Genomic DNA, 22,381 nt, shown 5'->3' with positions numbered 1-22,381 from the left:
GGTCTACTTCACCATGGGAAGTCTCCAACAGCAACAAACTGCCTGTCAACCTGCAGAGGGACTCTGGGTAAAGTACAAGTAACTGGCGTGGCCTGGGTGACAGGGAAGGGTGTTCCTGCAGTGCGCACCACCAGCAGCAGGACTGGAGTGGACCTTCCAGAGGCTTGGAAAGCTCCTCACTGCGCCACAGCAGCCACACCACTCCTACACTTCAGATTTAGCAGATGAAATGCCTTCCTCAATGGGCTTTGTCCCCACAGTTTGGGGTCCAGGAGAACCTGCCTTTCCACGGTCATTGGTGAACAGGGACGTGCCAAGTTTCCACTCATGGATCCAGCTGCCCACAGTTGTTTGACCCAAGGGCTGGCAGGAAAGTGCCAGCACAGCCCAGTTCAGAGAACTCCAGGGAGGCACAGCTGTCCCCTTCTGGAAAACTTGCCTTATGTCTTCAGAACTATCTTATCGCAGGAAGCACAAAATTCTCTGCTTCTTGTAGGGAAGAGGCATCAATTCCCAGAGTTACTACAAAATTTGTGTAGAAAAAGACCAATATCCAGATTTAAAGGCCATCAGAAAGGAGTCCCGAACAGCGCTGGGAAGGAGGCATTGCCATCTAGTGTCGGGCTAGGAAAAGGCTCAGGAACACACTCGCCTCCAGCAGGAGCTGGACTGGATAATCCTAGAGGGTCCCTTTGGCTCAAGATATTCCATTCTTCTACAATTCTCCTCTTAGTGCCAGCCCAACCAGTACTGACTGGGGAGACAGTTTTAGGCCCTTCTGAGAAAGAGCAAGGCCAAGAAGATGGACAAACAAGGCCACCTATGATGCATGGATGGCTGGGAAGCCCTGGCTGGTATGGCTGTGAAGTCACAGAATCATGGAATGCTTTGGGTTGGGAGAGACCGTAAAGCTCATCTTATTCCACCCCCTGCCATGGGCAAGGACAGCTTCCACTATCCCAGGCTGCTCCAAGCCCTGTCCAACCTGGCCTTGAACACTTCCAGGGATGGGGCAGCCACAGCTTCCCTGGGCATCCTGTGCCAGGGCCTCCCCACCCTCACAGGGAAGAATTTCTTCCCAATGTCCCATCTAACCCTGCCCTCTGGCACTGGGAAGCCATTCCCCCTTGTCCTGTCACTCCAGTCCCTTGTCCCCAGTCCCTCCCCAGCTCTCTTGGAGCCCCTTTAGGCACTGGAAGGGGCTCTAAGGTCTTCTTGGAGCCTTCTCCAGGTGAACACCCCCAGCTCTCCCAGTCTGTCTCCAGAGCAGAGGAGCTCCAGTCCTCAGAGCATCTTTGACTCTGCATTTATTCAGTCCCAGCCACAGCCACATGTTCTGAGCACACAGAGTTCTGGAGTTTGCTCCAAAGCTGGTATTATTCAGTAATTTTAAATCTAGCATCAACATTCACAGGAACACTCAGCCAAAACAAAGAGCACAACAACCTGTTGCCCATGAAGGGAGCCAGCTCTACAGACCCCATTCTAAATTCCAGCTCCTTTAAGGCATTAATCACTCTTGCACAATGAATTGGCACAAGTCCTGCCAGCTTTAGCGCTCAGGTTGGTTTATTTTCTCAGAACAAAAACATCAAACATAATTTTTTAAAGAACAACCTGTATAAATAGAAAACTTCATGGCATCCTCCTCCCAACTTGTAAATTCTCTGAAAGCAGCCCGGAATCTATCTGCAAGAGGCAGGATGCCAGGAAAGAGTTTTCTTCAAACTGTGTGCATGGGAGAAGAGAAGGAATTTACACAGACCCTTTTCCTCTCTCCAACAGCAGGACTTAATTATTCTGAAAACTGCCTCAAAACATGGCAAACAAACCCAGCTTCAGGAAAATCAGGTTGTGTATAAACCCAGAACCTTCACTTCAGTCTCTCAAAGTAAGACAGTGCTCCTGCCCCTTTTCCCAAAACTTGTATGATGCTGAGATCTCTATGTGCCAAGAGCTGGACAGCTGGAACAGCCCTAGGATGACAAAGTGTCACAGTCAGTGTCTCCCCAGCATCACCTGTACAGTTTATTTAATTTCAGCACTAAATGATCCATGGTTACCAGCACACACCTCCAGCGGTCCTGAAAGAAACACCTAGAATTGCATGGATTAGCACAAGTGGAACAAACACAGTGAAATCTCCTTAAAATCCATTCAACTTCCTCATGAAAGACTTGCAGAAACCTGAGTATTAAGTGACAAGAGCTAAAAATGAGCCAGGGCCCCCCAGGGAAATCCCCAGAGCACTCCTTGGGCCACCTCCCTTCCTACACAAGGCCATCCATGCTTCCCCATCACTTATGCTTTTCCACCCTGGTTCTGGGAAACTGAAGCCTGGATACTTACTCTTTGCATTTGGGAGAAAGGTGAATCTTGTATGAGACACAGGAATTTCTCATCAATCCAGATTTCTATTGTTTCTCCCCGTATTTTCCTGCTCCCAGCTCCTTCCTGTTGCAGGACAGGAGCACTGGAAGGACTGCCCATCCAGCTGCACCCCAGCAATGGATCACAGAGCACTCCCAACACTCTGGGTGTTGTTACCTCACCCCACTTGCAGTTGGGTCCTTGACAGTCTTGGAGCCCATATCCAGCAAAACCTCCCTCTTTCATCTTGGCCTCCACCCATCCCTTCCCTTCTTTAGAGTAACCAGAAGGAAACCAGTACCTTGGTGCAGCATCAGCTTGGTCTGGATAAGAACCAGGACTGTTTTTAAGTGGTGATTCCTCCCTCCTCAGCTCTAAATTTCAAAGGGGAACCTCTTGGGTCACCTCTCAGGACTTGGCTCACCTACCTCACCTTCTAATGGCTTCACTGACCTTGTTGCTAAAAGTTCACCTGCTCCTTCAGTGCCTCTCCCAGGTGGGCTTTCCCTCTGCTCCTGCAGAAGCAGCACCTCCCCCTCTCTGGTCCTCAGACAGACTTAGCACCTTCCCCTGTGCCTGGTGCCACAGGTCACATCCTGCTGCTCTTGATGTTGCTGCAAGCGGCTCCTCTCAAATACCAACACAGAAAAACTGATACTGGAAGTATTTCCCCAATTTGTCAGCACAAAATGCACCAAAACACTGTTGGAACATAAGCCTTGTCCCCTCTGTCATCCATAGGCTGACCAGCAGAAGGAAAAATAGAATAAATGAAAAACCAAGAAAATCCTTGGAAACCTTTCCCCAAAACAACCCAGTATCTGTCTCCTACAGGAACTCTGAGGATCAAAGGATCCCATCCAAAAGGTGCCTGACCTGCTCTCAGCTCAGGAATACCAGGAGCCCAAACCCATTTTTATACCCTTCCAGCATCTGCAGGCCACCACAGCTGGTCCAGCCAGCTCAGCTACAGTGGCCATTCCAGCACACATAAATCAAATTAGTGGTAGCAAAATAGAGAAGCCTGTTCCTTAGAGGATATCGAGTAACAGGCTGCTAAGCAGGAGGCAAAAAAAAAAAAAAAAAAAAAAAAAAAGCAGGAATTGTGAGGGAAATAGCCTCTTTACGGACTAAAAGAGGAGAAGATGAAGCATCACATGATGCTCAAAATCCACACCTCATTCATTAAACATCCTTGAAAGGCACCACAGGATCACGGGATAATTGGGGCTTCGAGGAACATCAGGACTCTCCAGCCCACCCCCAAAGACTCATCCTTCTGCTGACCCCGAAGCAGTGTGAGCTCAGAGCCACACAGAACCCGTGATCAAGGGCCACCCTGCCAGAAAACCGGGTCTGATTCAACACCATGTGCCTCTTACAAGGTCTATCCCCAATTTAAAGTTCGGGATAATAAAAGCATAAAAGAATTGAGGAACTTTCAAGACTGCCAGAAACACAGGAGTGAGACTTCCAGCCTACCACAAACTGGGATTTAGCGCAGTCACTGTCCTGGTTCATCCACACTCACCAAATCCCATGTTACAGCCTCATTTAATAGGTCCCCTTGTACTGCCAAACCTTCCAAAACTGGGGGTACACGAGGTTTCTGACACACAAGATATCCATAGTCAGTCCAGGCTGGCAGCACTTTCCAAGAGAAAGGGGAAAGGAAGTCCATAAAGAAGGAAAATTACGGGAGGACACTTCAGCTGACCTCCTCTTTGAAAATGAATCAGAGAGAGAAACACTTAAATCATTTCTCCAGTTCACAGAAGAAAGTTCTATCAACCAGGAGAAGGAAAAAAGGGCTTCAAATGGGAAAAAGAAATCCTTATCCTTGATGTGCTACAGTGTTCTGTGCATTGTTAGACGAAAGCATCCTTGCTTCTCCTAAAATACAACTGACTTCCACTCTGCTCCTTGTCAGTCTAATGCCATCCCCACGCAGCACTTCCTTCACATGTTCCCAAACAGGAATACTTCAAAGCTGATCACTGGATGTTCCCACCAGCTGTTAGCTGTGGTTTGGGGTGTCTTAACTGGGAACAAGCCTACAGCTGAGGCTTCTTGTGCACCGAGAAAATAAAGGATCAGACCAAGAGGTTTCTGGTTTTGTGGCTGCTATTTGAAGCAATAAAATCTTTACGTGGAGCTAATTAAAAAAATATTCAAACTGAAATCCTAAAGCCATCTCAGGGAGTGTTTGATCAGTTTACCTCTTTCATTTCCACCTACCGGCTACACAATCAGAAGAGGAGGGGAACCACAGGGCCCTGCAGACACAAGAGCTGGATGGGATTCAACACCAGTGGTGCTCCTGCACAGAGGAGAACGACACACTCCAAGCAGAACCCTGCTCCAAGATTTGTTTCCTTCACTACAGCAGGTTGGCAGTGACTTAGCCACGAAGCCCAGCAAGGCACACTCGGGCTTTGAAGGTCACACACAAGCCTGTTGTGTCCCAGCTATTTCAACTCATCCTTTGGAACTACAAAGCTGATCATCAATTCACAGGAAGCAACAGGCCCAGTCACGGGTTATTTATAGTCCCAGTCACCTTTACTCTGCATTAAAGCCACAATTAACAGTTAATGCTTAACTAAAGCTTTACAATTTGTCTAAGCCGCTTTTTTGCATAAAAACTGCAGGTGCATCTTCTCCCTTTTCTGCCTCCATCTCTAGAAGGGCTTGAAGAGAAGCACCAAACACGGAAGGTAAAGTTTCTGTCAAAACACGAGGGAACTGGAAAACTCAGAATTGTGCACTTAAACATTGCTCCTGCCAGTTCAGCCCTCACTACCCCCATGGCTTGAGGCAGCAGCTCCCAGCAGTCCTGCACTGGGATAACCCTCAGTGAGAAGAGTGCTCCTCAAGGCAAGTATCCAAGAAATCAGGTTGGTGGTGGCAGCCTGGAAAGCTTTTACATCTCAGAAGAGTGACCTCAAAGGATATTCAGAGAAATGCAGCCTCCTCTGTTAGGGAAAAGAGAGCACCTTCTCTTCAATGTTTCTGTTCAGATCTAAATGGGATTCACACTGAGTATGGAGAAGAAAGGAAGGGAAGTTGTGACTCAGTAGCCAGAAGGATAAAGCACATCCTACACCATAGCTCCACACAAGCCTGGCTGGGAAAGCAGATGTTATGTGCACACATCAGCAAAGAGCCAAAACCTTGAACAGCAACTGCCTGAGAAGCACTCTTCACTCAAAGCCTGACCAGCCCCACAGGCACTGCCTCTCTGGAATGACACTCTGGAGAAAAACCACCACGACCAGGAAGGAACAATCTCGTGGACCTCACGAGAGGTTCCTGACAGGCTGCAGTGCTCTGGAGTGCCGAGAAGAAATTCCAGCAGCACCAGGGTGCTCTCAGCAGCTGATAACACGACATGCTGGGCAATCCACCCTGACACCAGGAGAGGAAGAGCCATTTACAATGCCAGCCTGTCCTGATTTATTTGGGCATCCCAGGGAGCCTTCTCTGAGCATGTGACATGCCTTAGGGAGAAAATTCCCTAATTAGGGACCATTTATATGCTCTCTGTGGAAGTGACTCTGCAGTCAGCCATGCCCTCTTCTTTTCTCTGTAAGTGCTGTTCAGGGATGTCCCAGCTGTGAGGGCTTCAAGTGGCCACTCCAATGGTTGAGGTGGCTGTGGATATATTTTCAGAGCATGGCAGCACACAAGCACACAGACACTCACCCTTCCGACATCCAAAGTCAGAGCCTGCCCCATCACAGATGCCCAAATCCACAGAGGAAGGTGGAAGGAACAGATATGTTGAGGTGGAAGGAACAGATATGTTGCTCCTCTTTTCTAGAGCCAAGCTACATGAACTTCAACTGCTATCTGAAGATCTGCACTTACACATTGTTTTCCTCAGGACTGTTTCTTCCAAGTCAATTTGTCAAGATCCTCAGCTCTGCAAAGGATCCACAGTGAGTTCCAAGAGCTGCCTGTATGCCAGACAGACAGCTCTGTGGCAGGAGGAATGCTCCAGAGATCTGTAACAAGTCTTGACTCCAAAGGCCCTGAATGCTGATAACATGTACTAACCATCCTGAACCTGAAGTGATGGAAGCAAGAGCTGTCAAGTTTGCTTAGATCTGGGGTAAGACAAGGATACATAAAGCAAAAACGAAGAACAGAAAGCAGAGTTCTTTCCCAAGCACACCTTTAAAAAAAACCCCAAACCCTTAAAACAGCGCCCAGCCAAAACAGCAAAACTTGTTCAGAGAGCAAGAGGTCTCACAAGAGGAATGATTATGGGAAGGTGAAAGAAGGGATGAACCCTTCAACACACACTTCTGACTCAGGAAGGACTTTACCCAGCAAGCTGAGGCTGAAACTGATCCTTGGAGCAGCTCCCAGTCCTTCAAGAGCTCAGATAACTTCTATGACAGTAATGTTCAGCATTCTATGGAACCAACAGCCCCCGATAAAGCAGGGTGGGCTGCGCAAGAGGCACATTAAGTTCATGTCTATCCTTACTGGAAGTAACTCTTGAGCTCTGAAAACCAACTCCCAGCAGTACCAAGACACTCCCTACATCTGAAGCAAAAAGCCCTTCCAAAAGCTCATTCCCTAAATATGGAGTCCTTGTTGGGATCTCCTGGTGCCGACAGCCAAAAATATCATCTGTTTGCCAAGTGCTGCTGACACGGTCAGACACAGCCACCAGTGCCCAGGTGCTGTTCCAGCAGGGATGCAGCCCCCAATTCCATCAGGTGCTTTGTGCTGCTGACAATGGAAAAGACACTCCAATATGGAGCAGCTGAGGGAGCTGGAGGGGCTCAACTTGGAGAAAAGGAGGCTCAGGGGGGACCTTCTGTCTCTCCACAGCTCCCTGACAGGAGGGTGCAGCCAGGTGGGGGTTGGGCTCTGCCCCCAGGGAATGAGGGACAGGACAAGAGGGAACAGCCTCAAGCTGTGCCAGGGGAGGTTTAGTTGGGATATTCTGAAATTTTTTTTCACTGGGTGGTTAGTCAGGCACTGACACAGATGGCCCAGGGCAGTCAGAGTCCCCCCCATCCCTGGAGGGGTTTAAGAGGTGTGTGGATGTGGCACTTGTGGACATGGGTTAGTGGTGGCCTTAGCAGTGCTGGGAGAATAGTTGGACTCTGTGATCTTAGAGGGCTTTTCCAACCTTAATGATTCTGTGATTCAGTGATTCTATGCACAAGTGAACAAAGGTGAACAAGGGTTGGGAGCTCACAAACAGAGGAGTGTTTCTCAAAACCACAGTGAACACTTTTGAGGGCCCTCAGCACTTATTTCATTAACCTCAGCTGTCTCTGTGTCATCACAGCTACTGCAATGCCCAATTAGAGCATTTAAAACTCTGCCCAAGTTTGTCAGTGTTTCAGTGCTCACTGGACCAGAGAGCTGGCAGGTCTCAGGACTCTGACCAGCACCCTCTCATAATCAGGAGAGCACTTCCCCTGCAGGGTATCAGGACAGTAATAAGCATCCATGATCATTTAAAATCCCTGGATTAAAGACTAAGAAAAACAGATAGGACAAAGACATCTCTTCTGTTGGTTCAAAGGGAAAGTCAGGAGCCTCCAAAGCAGCAGGACTGATGGCCAGACAGAGCACAACCCGAGGCGTAGAGAAAGGAGGCCTTAAAAATTATAACTCAGAGAAAAACTTAGGATAATCATGTGCCTCCTTGCTGCTGGAAGTGAGGGCTAGCGACTCTGAGTGCTCTGCAAAGCTAAAACTTCATAAAAAATTCCCATCTTACACATAGCCAATTCTCTTTAAACTCCACCTGCATGATAAACCAGGTGTTATCATGGGAATGAAAAGAGCCCAGCACCTTCTTCATGTTCTACTGATTTGTAACACGAGAATATTTTATATTAGAGCTGCTGGCAAAGGCTCTGAGAAGTAAAGCCTTACACAGGGATATCCCTTGGGGTCTCAGCCTAGCCTTCACCAGTCACCAGTGCCAGGTGACCTTTAGCAGGCAGGAGCTGGAAGAGAACAGAATCACAGAAGGTTGGAAAAACCCTCTAGGATCAAGTCCAACCATCAATCCAGCACCACCACGTTCACCACTAAACCATGTCCTGAAGTCCCACATCCACACTTTTTTTGAACACTTACAGGGAGGGTGACTCCACTACTGCTCTGGGCAGTCTATTCCAATGCTTTACAATGAAAATCCTTTCCATGAAAAGAATTTCCCCAAGATCCTATCTAAACCTCCCCTGGTACAACTTGAGGCTGTTTCCCCTTGTCACCTGAGAGCAGAGCCCAACCCCACCTGGCTCCAACCTCCTGTCAGCAAAGTTTCCTTTCAGCACTGCAGACAGGTATCTGCTCCTACCTCACCTGGGAGCACAAAAGGGAATCACGGGCTTTAGGCACTTCCTAAATCAGAGAGAAAAGCCCAGGGCCCATCCTTGGCTGAGGCTGGAGAATCAATACTTCACCAAAGCCTTGAAGGACAGGCACAGAGGGACACTGGGCTATTGCACAGGTCTCTGTCCTTTCCATTTCACATCATCTTGTGGCTCCTAAGCCCTGGCCGGGCCTCCCAGTCTGGGCAAAGCCAGCCCTAGTGCATCCAGACCCATGTCCAGTACGCCCACTGGGAAAGCATATCAGGGATCCCTAAAACCAGGTGTTGCGGTCATTTCCTCAGTTTCCAGAAGTGATCAGAGCCCAGGATCCTTCCAGAGAGGTATTACAGGTACTACTGCAGGCCAGAACTGCAGAAATTCTCGGAAAAAAGCACGAGATGCTAGAAGAGGAGAGAGCTGGAGGGAAAACAAAACCCCCAACCCAACAACCTCATTAAAGCTTCTCTCCTTCCTCTGCTTAACAAGAAGAATGCTTAATTAAGTCCTCCTTCAAGCCTTCCCCCTCACCCAGCAAGGCTCAGCAGAAAGCAGAGATTTAACAATTTCCTCTGCAGCACAGGACACTTCAGTGGGACAGGAATTTGCTTATTCTAAAGGCGCAGTGAATTGCTGGTTCTCTGTTGTTCAGCCGCAGTGGGGAGGGACAAGATCAGCAGGAGGTACACTTCAGATCTGCTCAGGAATATGAGAGAGCAGGAGGGGAAGGAAGCAAGTTGCTGTTTATTCCAAGTCTGGAGCTTTCCCAAGGCAGAAGTTTCACTGTGTTATGCAGAGACTTCTCAGTTTATTTGCAAGTCTCTTGCAGCTTACTAAATCAGTTCAACTGGCAACTGCTGCTGCTGATTTTAAGCCAAATTATACTCACTCCTACCTGGTGACACAGCCTCAGTTCTGCAGCCAGTTCTCACCCATTAATGCCTCCGGAATTGGTAGAACTTGCTATTTAAGGCAATCACCAGTTTGACCTCAAAGTTACTGTTTCCTGTCATAATTTCAGCCTTGTTTGTTTTCACTGGAACACCTCCCTGTGTGTTCCCACCTCCTGGGACCACTTCTCCTGTGTACTGAGCTGAGATACATTATTAGAGACAAGCTTTCAACTCTGGCTCACTTAAAATCAAATATAAGAGCTCAGAGACTCATCCTCCTGGGACAGAATTATCACCAAGGAGCCTCTACTAGAATCCAGACATTCCTAGGGAATTTGTCCCCACTCCTCATGATTTAGTTCTCTTATGAAGGACCACAGCAACACAACAATGGGAAATTTCTTTTTTTTCTGATGGGTCTTTCAGTCAAAACAGAACACAAAGCTCCAAAAAGCCAGAGGCCTTGGCCCACCATTTGGCAGTTTAGGGGACACCAAGGAGGACTTCCAGTTTTGGACATCCCAGGAAACTAGGCTCGATATACCTGCACCACACCAAGTGAACAGAGGCAGGTAAATAAACCAAACCCTGAGAGCGGCCAGCGTGAGACTCAAGGGGTTTACAAGGACCTGCAGCAGGATGGATTCAAAAAGGAGTCTGTGCTTCTATTTCTCCCTCTGAGTACTTCTGAATTCCCCTCAGAAAGCAACACAAGCAACCTTGCATTTCACCAAAGGGAAAATCTATTCTGACCTGAAATTCCATTGAAAAGGTAGGAAGTGTGTTCTGAGCAAGATGTTTGTGGCAATTAGAAAAACTGGGCTCTACAGTTGGCAGGGGATACAGAAATCATGGGATGATTTGGGTTGTAAAGGACCTTAAAACCCACCCAGTTCCACACCCTGCCACAGACAGGGACACCTTCCATTAGACCACTGTGCTCAGAGCCACATCCAGCCTGGTTTTGAACACTTCCAGGGATGAGGCAGCCACAGCTTCTCTGGGCACTGTGTGCCAAGGCTTCACCACCCTCACAGGGAAGAATTTCTTCCCTATATCCAATCTGAATCTCCCCTCTTTCAGCTTAAAGCCATTCCCCCTTGTCCTACCACTGCAAAATCCTTTGCAAAAATACCAGGCAGAAGGAAGATGCTCAGGTGTACCCAGGTCTGAATGTAATTATACAAAACAGCCCTGGATTATTCAGGGCAGAGAAATGAACTCTGTCCCTGGAACACAGCAAGGCTCACCAAAGGCACAGCAGTCCCACCTGGGAAAGAGCTCTGAAGCAAGGGATGGATGCAGCAATGTTCAGGAGGGAAGAGATGCCACAACTACAGCTCTGAGTCATTCAGGAGCTGGACCACAGATCAGCTCAGTGCTCAACAGCAGCTGCTATTTGGGGAGGTTTTCTGTAACTTTTGTGATTCCACTGGACCATTAACCATGGACTGCAGGCAGCATTCCCAGCCCACCTTCTCACTCAGTGTCTAACTCAGAATGGATGAAGCAGGCCTGCCAAACTGCCCCAGTACAGCCTGTGCCCTAAACTTAACGGGTACAAAGCTGTTAGGAAACACTAAAGAATGTTCTGCCTCAATTCTGACCAATTCCCAGTGCCTTTGACAGGGAGCAGGAGCTCCTGCTGGAACTGCTTTGCTCCTCTCTGAATGTGTAATGAAGTTTTAAAGCAGCAGCCCAACCTCCAGCTCCCACAGGGCCCTGCAGGAACCTCCTCCAGCAAAGGACTCCTTTTGCCATAAATGAACAGTAGGTTTTTATTTGGGTCTCAGTGATTTATGTTCATCTGGGAGACTTAGTTTCCTTTTAATACTGCAACAAAACTCAACTTCAAGGAAGCCTGGAAATATTTTTGACTGACAGCCGTCCATCATCTGTGTAAGGTGGGAGAACTCCACACATCGGAGTCAGTGGATAAATTGGCTGATAAGCAGTTCAGCCCAGCCCTTAAGCTTGCCTCCCTTTCCCTTTGTACTTCTCAGTCTCCTCTAACCAAAATCACTGGTTTACTTACACCAGATGTGTGAAAATCAGCATCTTCACAAGATGCTTTTTGGGAAACAAGAAGCCCCACAACCTTCCCAGGGGAGGACCCATCTGGTGCCCCAGCAGATCACCACAACTCGCACCACAAACCAGGCTCAGCTGATCCCAGAGCCCCACAAGAAGCTTCCCAGGTCAGACACCACCAGGAATGAGACCCGAGGTCCTACAGGCTTCCAAATGGCAACTTCCTGAAACACAGCAAGTGGAAAACCAGAGCCTCTTGCCAAGTCCAGAGCCACAGACTTCCTGCACAAGACCTTATCAGACCTTACATCCCCTTTCAGAGCTCCTTTCCTGGGGGCAGGCACCTGCTAGCACATCTAGTAAGTCCCATCCCAAACCCAGGGCAGCATGACTTGTGCTCTGAGGCCACATGTCCAGCTCAGACCAGAACATGGGGGCAGCAGGAAGGGTAAAGGCTCCACAAGGAGGCACGTCCAGCCAAAAGAAGGTTGTGCTCCTTTAGAAAGCAGCGTTCAATCCAACCTCTTCCTCAAACACTGCCTTAGCTTCCTCACAAGCACAAAGAGACAACCTTAAAACACCAGAGCTGATGGAAAGGCTGCCAATACTCATTTTCTACTAGCGAAGAGGTATTGCAGGAGAGACAACAGTAGCAAACTGATGGCCCTGTGCTGGGGATGGTTCATGACAGAAGGATGCTGTCATTTTCCAGAACTCTTTCCCTAGGGTTTCCCCCAAAGCAAGAGACTGGCAAAGATTTCCACTCCTGCCTGCACTCCCCTGAAGATTTTGAGAAGAAAAAAAGAATGATCAAAGAGCCTTTGTGCATTTATAAACCCATCAATTTTGCTAGAAGATTTAAGGCTTTAAAGAGTCCAAAACATCTATTTGAAATTTTCTATCCAAACAGACTTTTTAAATACTTTAAAAAACCCCAGAAATAAAGTATTTAGATTTTTCTGAAGTGAGGCATTCCAACAGCTCCAGACAGAAGCGCTGGAGGGGAGGAGGAAATCCAATTCTCAAGTCTGACAGGAACTTACTTTTTTTTTTTTTTTTCTCCTTCCTTTTAGTTGGCAGGGAAACAAGACTACAGAGCTATTTCACCCCCGGCTCTCATCAGGAATAGCTGCATTAAGCAGCACAGGAAACAACAAACCAAACATACTCAACTGCTGGCAGATCCAGGTCCCTGTCCCGCACAAGCTTTGCCTCACAGGAAAGATTGTCCTAGCTGATGATGCAGCAGTACTCCACCCCACCTTCCACGCCGTTCCTCTCCACACGCTCCCACCACTTCCCATTTTGCCTCCAAAACCCTCCCATGCAGAAAAGAAGCAGGTTCCCCACGTGAGAACAGTACAGGCATGACAGGTTTTGGGAGAGCTCAGGTTTTTTCAAAACCTGGTTACCTTGATTTCTTCTCAGGCATAAGAATTGAGAGGGTCAAATACTTGGCAGCACTTCTTTCTCCATTTCCATGTACTCCCTGTAGTATCTGCAAAGTAGAGCACAGGATGGCATCAGGGGCTGGAGACTGTCTGTGCCACCCTCAGTGTCACAACCTGAAAATGATGTTATTTTTCAGATATAAATAAATTAACATAATGGAAGAGTGTGCTGGCAGCAGAGACACAGCTCCTCCAAGCCCTTCTTTCTGCAGTGTCAGGGAAGGAGAGCAGGAAATGTCACATCTCATCCCCAGACCTTGGGTCTCTGCTCTGGTGGGGACTAATTCAACCATTTGCCTTCTGTGAGACAGGTGCTTTCTCCACTAGTTTTGGAAGCATGGGACAGTGCAGAGGAACCCCATCCATGTGCTGTGGGATACTTTTGTGTCTCCTTATGCAAGTTCTTTTAGCACCCAGGAGACACGCAGGCGTCCAAGTGCCATACACCAGGATATCCACCACGGATATAGGATCTGGGCACAGGGTGGGCAGGAGACAGCAGGGATTTGTGTCTGGACTAAGTGGATGACAAGGCAGATGTTTCCTCCTTTGTTCTCTCTTCCTTGCCAGTGTCACAGGATGGCAAAAGCTTCCCAGTCTGCTCCATTTGAACTTCTCCAAGCACAGCATCCTCTGCTCCCTGTGCTCTCACCTCACTGGTATGAAATCCCTGAGCTGGAGGGTGACTCAGTTTGGGAACACCATCCCAGGGATCAGTGGCTGCCCACAAGTTCGGCTCTCCTGCATCTGCTGCCATATAAGGCCAAAAGCAAAGAGTTTTGTGCAACACACCAGAACTAGCCCCAGTGAGAGGCTGGCTCAGGCTCTCTCAGCCCCAGCCCTCAGCACCCTTGAGGCCCAGAACCTCAGAGGGTGTGAAATCCCGGCACAGCAAATCTCTCCTGGTAAGTCTCAGACAGATGCTGCTGATCAAGGATGCCCACCTGAGGGTGGCACATTTCCACAGCTATGCCAGCAGGAAATCCAAGAGCCCCTTGTTTGGAGGAACAGATTCATGCCAGATATCGGAAGAACCCCATTTCATTCTATTTCTTATGCAAGCCTTCCAATAGAATTCCCAGATCCAGCAGCAGAATTTGCACCAAAAACCACCACAGCTCATACCAGACACATTCTACGTACCCCTCACCCTGGATTCTGCCTGTTGTTCTCCAGGGAATTTTGCCAAGAACCTGTTTCAGCTGGTAAAGAGATGCATTCCAAAGCTTTGTTTTAGACAGCAAAAGAGAGCTTGCTGATTACCACACAACATTGCTTTTAACGAAGTATAAATGTACTCAGTAAGGAAGTGAAAAGCCACTAAGAACAAGATTTTTGATTCATATTCCATTTCTGAAGCATTTGTCAGATCACCCCACAAGTTCTCAGGCAAAGGCAGGCTGGCAACATTACACATCTAGCCTGAGGTAAAGCCTCATTAACAACACCCAGTAACATTTGCTTCATCCGTTCCACTCTTTGTCATAGGCAAAAGACCCCACCTGCAGTGCTGCCTCCAGCTCTGTGATCCACCATCAGAAAGACATGGAGCTGCTGGAGCCCGTCTGCTCTGGAGCCAGGCTGGCAGAGCTGGGGCGTTCACCTGGAGAAGGCTCCAGATAGACCTCAGAGCCTCTTCCAGAGCCTAAAGGAGCTCCAGGAGAGCTAGAGATGGGCTTTGGACAAGGGATGGAGTGACAGAACAAGAGGGAATGTCTTCCCACTGCCAGAGGGCAGGGATAGATGGGCTATTGGGAAGAAATTCTTCCCTGTGAGGGTGGGGAGGCCCTGGCACAGGGTGCCCCATCCCTGGAAGTGTTTCAAGGCCAGGTTGGACAGGGCTTAGAGCACCCTGGTCTAGTGGAAAGAGTCTTTGCCCATGGCAGTGGGATGAGCTTTAATGTCCCTTCCAACCCAAACCATTCCATGGTTAAAAGCAAAAAATACACCAGTTTTAAGAGGCAGCAGAGCAGGAACTCCAGGACAAGTGGTTTAACGTGCACTCAATTCTGACACACGCACACTCACTCAACATGCTGCTCTCTCCAGAGCTGGAGCTGACAAAGACAGAAATGCCTTGTTGCTTCCTGGCCACACCACCTCAACATCATTAGCAACTTACCTACCAACGTATTTCAAAAAAAATCTAAGTGAATACATGAGGCTTCTAGAATCAGGCCTTCTAGCACTGTACATGTACTAGCCTCCAAGAGCAGCCAGACAGATCTAGTCTAGAACTCCCCACCCTCACTGGACAATTTGGTAGCTCCAAACCCAGTGGGAGATCAGGATGAATACAAGAGATTCATTTCAAATTTCCAGACCAGCAGCTAATACTGCCTTCAAGCTCTTTGTACTTCAGAAGTAACAGAACAAATCTGAAGACTTGATGTTATGACAGACTATTAAAGACAACATGGATACAACACAGGACAGAACAGCCCTCCACCAACATATCTCCTGGTGGAAGGCTGGCTTTTCCAGCAGCACCAATCACTCTTTTTAGATGTTACTGGTGCCCTTCTGCAAGTGCTGGGCAGTGACATAGAGAAGAAAGTTCGTATTCAAAGGCTGCTTTGTGAGCTCCAGAGATGAGGACAGCATTGCTCCTGCCTCAGTGAACACTGCCAGGAGGACAGCACACACTTTTGGGAAAAAGCTAATGCTTCTGGTAGTTTCAAAGGAAGAGCATCATGAGGGCACAGACAAGCATTAGTCATGTTTTGCTGGGGCTGGGGCATGACTAAAGTTGGCAGCATAGTCCTGTACTCAGCCTGCGGGCAAAGGGAGAGTTTGTCTTCAGGGCTGTTCACTTATTATCTCCAAGATGGCAAGAAATTCACTTTTAATGAACATTAGTATTGTGCATTGAAGCACGTGCAGTGCAGAAAAGCTGCTGAAATTAACCAACACATCTTAAAGGGAATGAAAATCATACTTATTGAGAACATTAACAGCTGGAGCACCAGCCACTGTATATCACTGTGTTTGAGGCATTTTAGTAGCCCCCACATCCCTGTCCTCACAAGTCAGGTGACATACATTGCACCAAAGAAATATATGGAAAGGGTGGGCATTCCCAGCTCCTCACTTGCAGCTTTCTGTGCCTGAAAAATGTCTCAAGCTGTTTTCTCCACATGCGTTTTCCCAAGTGCTTATTAACCCAGTAGTTTGGGGTTCTGGGTTTTTTTGAACATTTTAAATATTTTGGAATGGGTATTACAGCCTGTCCAAACACTCTCTCTTCCCCAGGGATGGAAACAAGGGCTCTCACCTTGCCAACTTCTTCAGCTCATTGTTGATATCACGGTTGAAGGGCTGGATGCACTGAGCTCTGGTCAGGAAATCATGGGATTTTCTGTATTCCCTCAGGTAGAGACAAGCCTGTCATGGAAAGAAGATAGATGCATCACAAAATAAATACAGACCCACTGCCCTTCTTCAGGACTCATGCAACAACAAACATTCCTGAGAGAGAGCCGCTAATTCAGGAATATCCCAGGAAAAGCTCCATGTGATGCATTTCCAGAGAGCCAGACTTTCCAAAAAGGCAGATGCAGACAAACCACCTTGACTGCTGCAACAGCCCAGAATTCAGGGACTCTCCTCAGTTCATTCTGGGCTCCCTCTACAGCCAGGCTGGGATGTTCCATGATGATTTATTTACCCACCTGGCCACACCTGAACAGCGCTTTGGCATTTCCTTGGTCCATCTCCAAGGCTAACTCCCCATATTTCAAAGCTCGGTCAGCACGTTCCATTTTCAGGTAAGTGAGTGAAAGATTCAGGAACAGCAGCAGTTTTGAAGCGTTGATCTGACTCTGCTCTGCCTTACTGGAAGAGCTGCGACCCAGGATGGAGAGGGCCTGAGCAGAGAGGGAAAAAACAGCCAGTGCACAACAAATCCATCATGGAAAGTGAGAAATCCATCTCATCCAACAGCTACACCCATGCTTCTGTTCACCTAGGTCACTTACAAGTAACAACATTCAAAACTCTAAATACAGGGCATGGCATTCTCAGCATGACTAGTCACCTCAGCCATATGACTACAGGCTTAGGAACTTACCAAGGAAAGCAGCAGAATTTTAAAAAACCAAGCTACACCCAGGACTCAGATTTTAAGGACAAATATGGAAATCTTACAGGGAAGAAGACAAGTCAAATTACTTTTGTTTCAAAAATACCAAGGAAAAGCAACTTTGAATCACCTCCACCTCTGAAAAAGTAGCAGATGCATTCCAGTTTGAGAATAACTGAGCATTTACCCTGCCTGGAGAGGGAGCCTGAAGAGGCTCAGCCTGGGGAAAAGGAGGCTCAGGGAGTACCTTCTTGCTCTCTACAATTCCCTGACAGGAGGGTGCAGCCAGATGGGGGTCATTCTCTGCTCCCAGGTAGCCCTCTGGATGTGGCACTTGTGGGCATGGGTCAGTGGTGGCCTTGGCACTTCTGGGGAACAGCTGGACTCTGTGGTCTCAGAGAGCTTTTGCAACCAAAATGATTCTGTGACTATTCCTTCATTTACCACTGCCGCTCACACAAAACCAGGTGTGGAAGCCCTGTTCTTAAGTAACAAACTATGCCTGGAAAATATCACAAAGTTACTTGATCTCTAACCTGTACCTGTTGTGGTGAGCTAAAATAATCCCTTCTTTCACAGCTTTCCCAAAGCACACCCCACATTTTCCTGGTGCCATACCCTCTTATATCTGCTCTTGGCAATCTTGAAGCGCTGCTTATAGAAGAAGTAGTTGCCAAACTCTCTCTCTGTGGCTGCCACTTTCAACACCTTTTCTAGAGGATGTCTATCCTGCTGCTCCTGGGTGAAAAAATATCTGAATTTCAGTTCAAACACAAGAAAACAGGCAGAGAACTCAGACAGGACAGTCCTGCACAGCCCCCCCATTCACAGAGCAGCAGCCAGGTCCTTGCCAAGGCCAGGCCATCACCATGTGGTATCTCTCCAGCCAGGCTGAAATGTGACAGTGTTCTTCTGCCGGTTATTCCTAGTAAAGAGGTCAGGAAGCTCCCCAGGCCCAAAGAGGGACTGAAAAAAGCAGGAATGCGTCCTTAAAACTTGCCCAAGTCTTTCAGCACACAGCTGAGTTAACACAAATGCAGCCACTAGCACAAAGCTGCTTGAAAGGTTCCGTTGCTCTAATTGCTCTCAGGCCAGCTCTGGGACAGCCTGACACTCCCAAAGACACCAACCAGCAAAACAAAAAAACCCAACAATAATTTTAAAAAAAGATGAAAATGGAGAGACAGGATTTCTTCTGGATCTCTCTCCCAGAGAGAGATCAGTCAGCCAAAAAGGGTGGGCAAGGAGGGAGTGCAACAAGTGTGGCTTGCTCACAGGGCTCTGGGGGAAAATTTGCCTGTGCAGAGGCTGGAGGGACTCCCCCATTAGCTTCTGCCTCCCCTCACTGACCCACAACCATAGCCCAAAGCCCCCGACATGAAAAGGTGAATTAACACTAGTACAGTAACTCACCAGGGAGAAAAAGAACAGGAAAAGAACACTTGGGAGAGGAGCCAAGAGGCAGAGACAAAGGGTGGGGGCTGGTGGGGCGCTGGAACACTGTAGACTGAAGAGGATTGTTACATACAGCTCCTTATTGTTCCTTAAAGAAATTCTTGGAAGTTGGTGCCCTCTAGTGCAACCATGAGGGGTTTCTGGTAAAACTAAAAATAAATGAGAACCATTCCACTGCCTCCATCCAGTACACAGGAGCAAACAAAGGCAGCACCCGCCTTCTCCCTCTGCATGGGAGGGCAAACAGAGCGAGGCATGGAGAGACACAAAGGGCAGGTAGGTATGTGGATCAGAGCAGAGCTGGGAGCCCAGGGACTGGATACTTGCACCTGCATTCACCTGAACACATGCAACACACAAGCCACAGCAGCTGGGAGACAGGACAACGATGGTTCACTCTCCAGATTTCGGTCTCAAGTGATATTAAGGGAACTCACATAAGTCAACTCAAAGAACGCGTCGCATTCCTCTGAGTCTATGAAGTCCAGCAACTCCACCTTGAAGAGGACCGTGGTGTTTGGGGGGATGGAGGGGGGACAGCCCCGCTGGCCGTAGGCGTATTCTGGTCTGAGGACGAACAGCGCAGTCTCTCCCTTGGTCATAGACAGCAGCCCGATCTCCAGCCCCCACAGTGTGATGTCTGTCACAACAAGGGGTGGCACAGGTGAGGTTCACAAACACCAACCGCCCTCACACACCAAACACTGATTCCTCCTTAAGCAGAAAAGGAGAAGGAAAAAAATCCTTGGGAGCTCCTGTCTCAGTAACTGCAACAGCCAGCTGCTCCAGTAGGGATTATTGGGGCAGCCTGCTGTGGGACTGAGCACATGGTATCACAAATCCAGAGTGGGATGAGTTGGAAGGGGCTTTAGACATCATCCAGTCCAAGCCCTGCCAAGGGCAGGGACACCTTCCACTAGACAAGCATGCTCCAAGACCTGTCCAGCCTGGAAAACACCTCCCTACCACCCTCAGGCAGAGGGTGAGCAGGTCCAGATTCCATCTCCTGTGTGAATCAGGAGGATTTTGGGCTCCATGAACAAGCGTTAAAGGTTTCAAACAACCTAAAGACACCAAACAGCATTTAAACTGAAATGACTTAATACAACCCCAGGTCCCAAAATGTCTTAAGACAATCCTAAGCCCCAGGACAAAGTTTGTGGCTCAAACCTACCTTTTCCAAGTTTCATCAGCCTTGGATACTTGCTGCTTTCATTTGAACAGAAGAGGTTATTCCAGTTTCCCAGGTACCCGGAGTACTTCACTGTGCAGCCCAAAGCAAGGAGTGGGGAGAAGGGAAAAAGCAAGAGTTTGGTTTCATATCCCATAATGGCAACATCAGGAGCACACCAGGAGTTGTAATCACCCAGTTATCCTGTTTCTCTTTTTCTGTTCTGCTACAGAACAGCAGAGGCAGCACAAACCCTTGTGTTTTACACCAAAAACCTGGTCACATCCAAGCAGCCAAGTGCTGTGTGTTTTAGCATCACTCCCAGACAAAGCAGCTGCTCCACGGTCCTGAGCTAATTAAGAGATGTGATTTTGCGCTTTTAAGAATTGGAAACTTCAGCTGAGCAAATTAAAATTCCCCAGTTATATGCAGAAACACTTCAAAAGTATTCCCTAACCAAAGCTGGAGCTCTGGAAAGACGAACAAGGGGGAAAATGTACCACCAGCCCAAGCTCTGCATCTGTAACTCCAGTTCTGCCTCAGAAAATACTGTAATGGGCCTCTCTTGACACAGCACCAGGGCCCTGCACTTCAGGAACCACTTCCAGCTTCAAACTTCTGTGAGCACAGGTGGGCCCTAGAAATCCTTCTTTCCTCAAGGTCAAAATGCCTTTTCATTTAATGTGTCAGCCACAAGAAGTTAAACAGGGTATCAAACTGTTAAAATACTGGTAAGGAGAAGAGACAGGCTCTGAAACAGACACACACCACGGTATAATACCAGCACTTCTAAGTCCTTGTTGTGGTCTTTGTCAGCCACCGGCACCTCAGCATTAGAGGCTTGGGGGATCTTTCCCAACAGGCTCTGCCCTGTTTCCCTCAGCACCTGCTTCAGGTCCAGCCACACAGAACAAACCTCACACAGGCGACAACAGACGAGCACCAGACCCTCACTCCAGCCCACACTTCCAATGATTTTCGCTGTCGTAGTCCTGCTGAACACAGATTAAACTAGACAATTGCTATTTAAAAGCTGCTTAGGAGATGGTTATCGGTGCCTGAACCACCTGTGCATTCAGGAACAGCATTACTGCCCCCCGAGGCAGCCAGGCGAAGCTCAGGCAGCCTCGCTCCAGGACACCAGCCCTGGTGAGACTGAGAGAATTGTTTGGGTTGGAAGGGACCTGGAAGATCATCCAGTCTAACCCCCTGCCCATGGGCAGGGACACCTTCCACTGGAGCAGGTTGCTCCAATCTGGTCTTGAACATTTCCAGGAATGGGGTAACCACAGCTTCCCTGGGCAACCTGTGCCAGAGAACTGGGACATCCTTAACAGGGGTGCCCGGCCACGGCCAGGGGACCTCCCACAGCCCACAGGAGGCTCTGTAGCCCCCAGACTCGGCTGTACCTGCCACAGAGGCGGATGGGGGCACGGGCTGCCCGGTGCCGGGGCGCAGCTGCTCCTTGCGCACCCCTCCATCGCTGGTCAGGTCCTGCAGGGGCTGGAGAGACGCCGAGGCCACAGACAAAGAGGGTGTCGAGGCCGGGGTCAGGGCCCATATCGGTGCTGGGGCGGGGGTCAGTGCTAGAGCCCACGTCGGAGTCGAAGCCGGGTCCAGGTCTGGGTCCCACCACCCGGCCACGATGTCCTCCACACCCGCCATTACGGCCACGCCGCGTCTCCTCCGCACCTCACCCGCTTTGCCAGGCAGCGCCCGCCAACCACCGCCCGCCAACCACCGCCCGCCAATCACCGCCCGCCAACCACCGCCCGCCAATCACCGCCCGCCAATCACCGCCCGCCAGCCACCGCCCGCCAGCCACCGCCCGCCAGCCACCGCCCGCCAACCACCGCCCGCCAACCACCGCCCGCCAATCACCGCCCGCCAACCACCGCCCGCCAATCACCGCCCGCCAACCACCGCCCGCCAATCACCGCCCGCCAATCACCGCCCGCCAACCACCGCCCGCCAACCACCGCCCGCCAACCACCGCCCGCCAATCACCGCCCGCCAACCACCGCCCGCCAATCACCGCCCGCCAATCACCGCCCGCCAATCACCGCCCGCCAATCACCGCCCGCCAATCACCGCCCGCCAACCACCGCCCGCCAATCACCGCCCGCCAGCCACCGCCCGCCAATCACCGCCCGCCAATCACCGCCCGCCAACCACCGCCCGCCAATCACCGCCCGCCAGCCACCGCCCGCCAATCACCGCCCGCCAATCACCGCCCGCCAGCCACCGCCCGCCAACCACCGCCCGCCAACCACCGCCCGCCAGCCACCGCCCGCCAACCACCGCCCGCCAATCACCGCCCGCCAATCACCGCCCGCCAATCACCGCCCGCCAATCAGCGCCCGCCAGCCACCGCCCGCCAACCACCGCCCGCCAATCACCGCCCGCCAGCCACCGCCCGCCAACCACCGCCCGCCAGCCACCGCCCGCCAACCACCGCCCGCCAATCAGCGCCCGCCAACCACCGCCCGCCAACCACCGCCCGCCAGCCACCGCCCGCCAGCCACCGCCCGCCAATCACCGCCCGCCAACAGTGGCGCCTTCAGCCAATCACGCTCCGA

The 22,381-nt window shown here is 49.7% G+C and overlaps 1 protein-coding gene across 2 annotated transcripts; it reads right to left on the bottom strand.

Annotated features, from left to right (window-relative positions):
• Positions 1 to 1,547: 1,547 nt before the first annotated feature.
• On the bottom strand, positions 1,548 to 21,551 carry FKBP6 (FKBP prolyl isomerase 6). 2 transcript variants are annotated; one of them, XM_032129699.1, is made up of 8 exons: positions 21,212 to 21,550; positions 19,806 to 19,895; positions 19,069 to 19,271; positions 17,795 to 17,914; positions 16,767 to 16,961; positions 16,370 to 16,479; positions 13,057 to 13,142; positions 1,548 to 1,976 (listed from the first exon to the last, which is right to left on the bottom strand). In XM_032129699.1, exons 1-7 carry the CDS (start codon positions 21,465 to 21,467, stop codon positions 13,091 to 13,093), a joined length of 1,026 nt encoding a protein of 341 aa, XP_031985590.1. In that variant the 5' UTR covers positions 21,468 to 21,550; the 3' UTR covers positions 1,548 to 1,976; positions 13,057 to 13,090. The 2 variants fall into 2 exon arrangements, with proteins under 2 accessions (XP_031985590.1, XP_031985591.1); XM_032129700.1 differs by lacking the exon at positions 17,795 to 17,914 and having other exon boundaries at positions 21,212 to 21,551.
• Positions 21,552 to 22,381: the final 830 nt, after the last annotated feature.

This window comes from Corvus moneduloides, chromosome 20, assembly GCF_009650955.1.
Source record: "Corvus moneduloides isolate bCorMon1 chromosome 20, bCorMon1.pri, whole genome shotgun sequence".
In the NCBI taxonomy this organism is placed as follows: domain Eukaryota; kingdom Metazoa; phylum Chordata; class Aves; order Passeriformes; family Corvidae; genus Corvus; species Corvus moneduloides.
The sequence above is the reverse complement of the archived record's forward strand: the minus strand, read 5'-3'. Positions and strand labels throughout refer to the sequence as shown.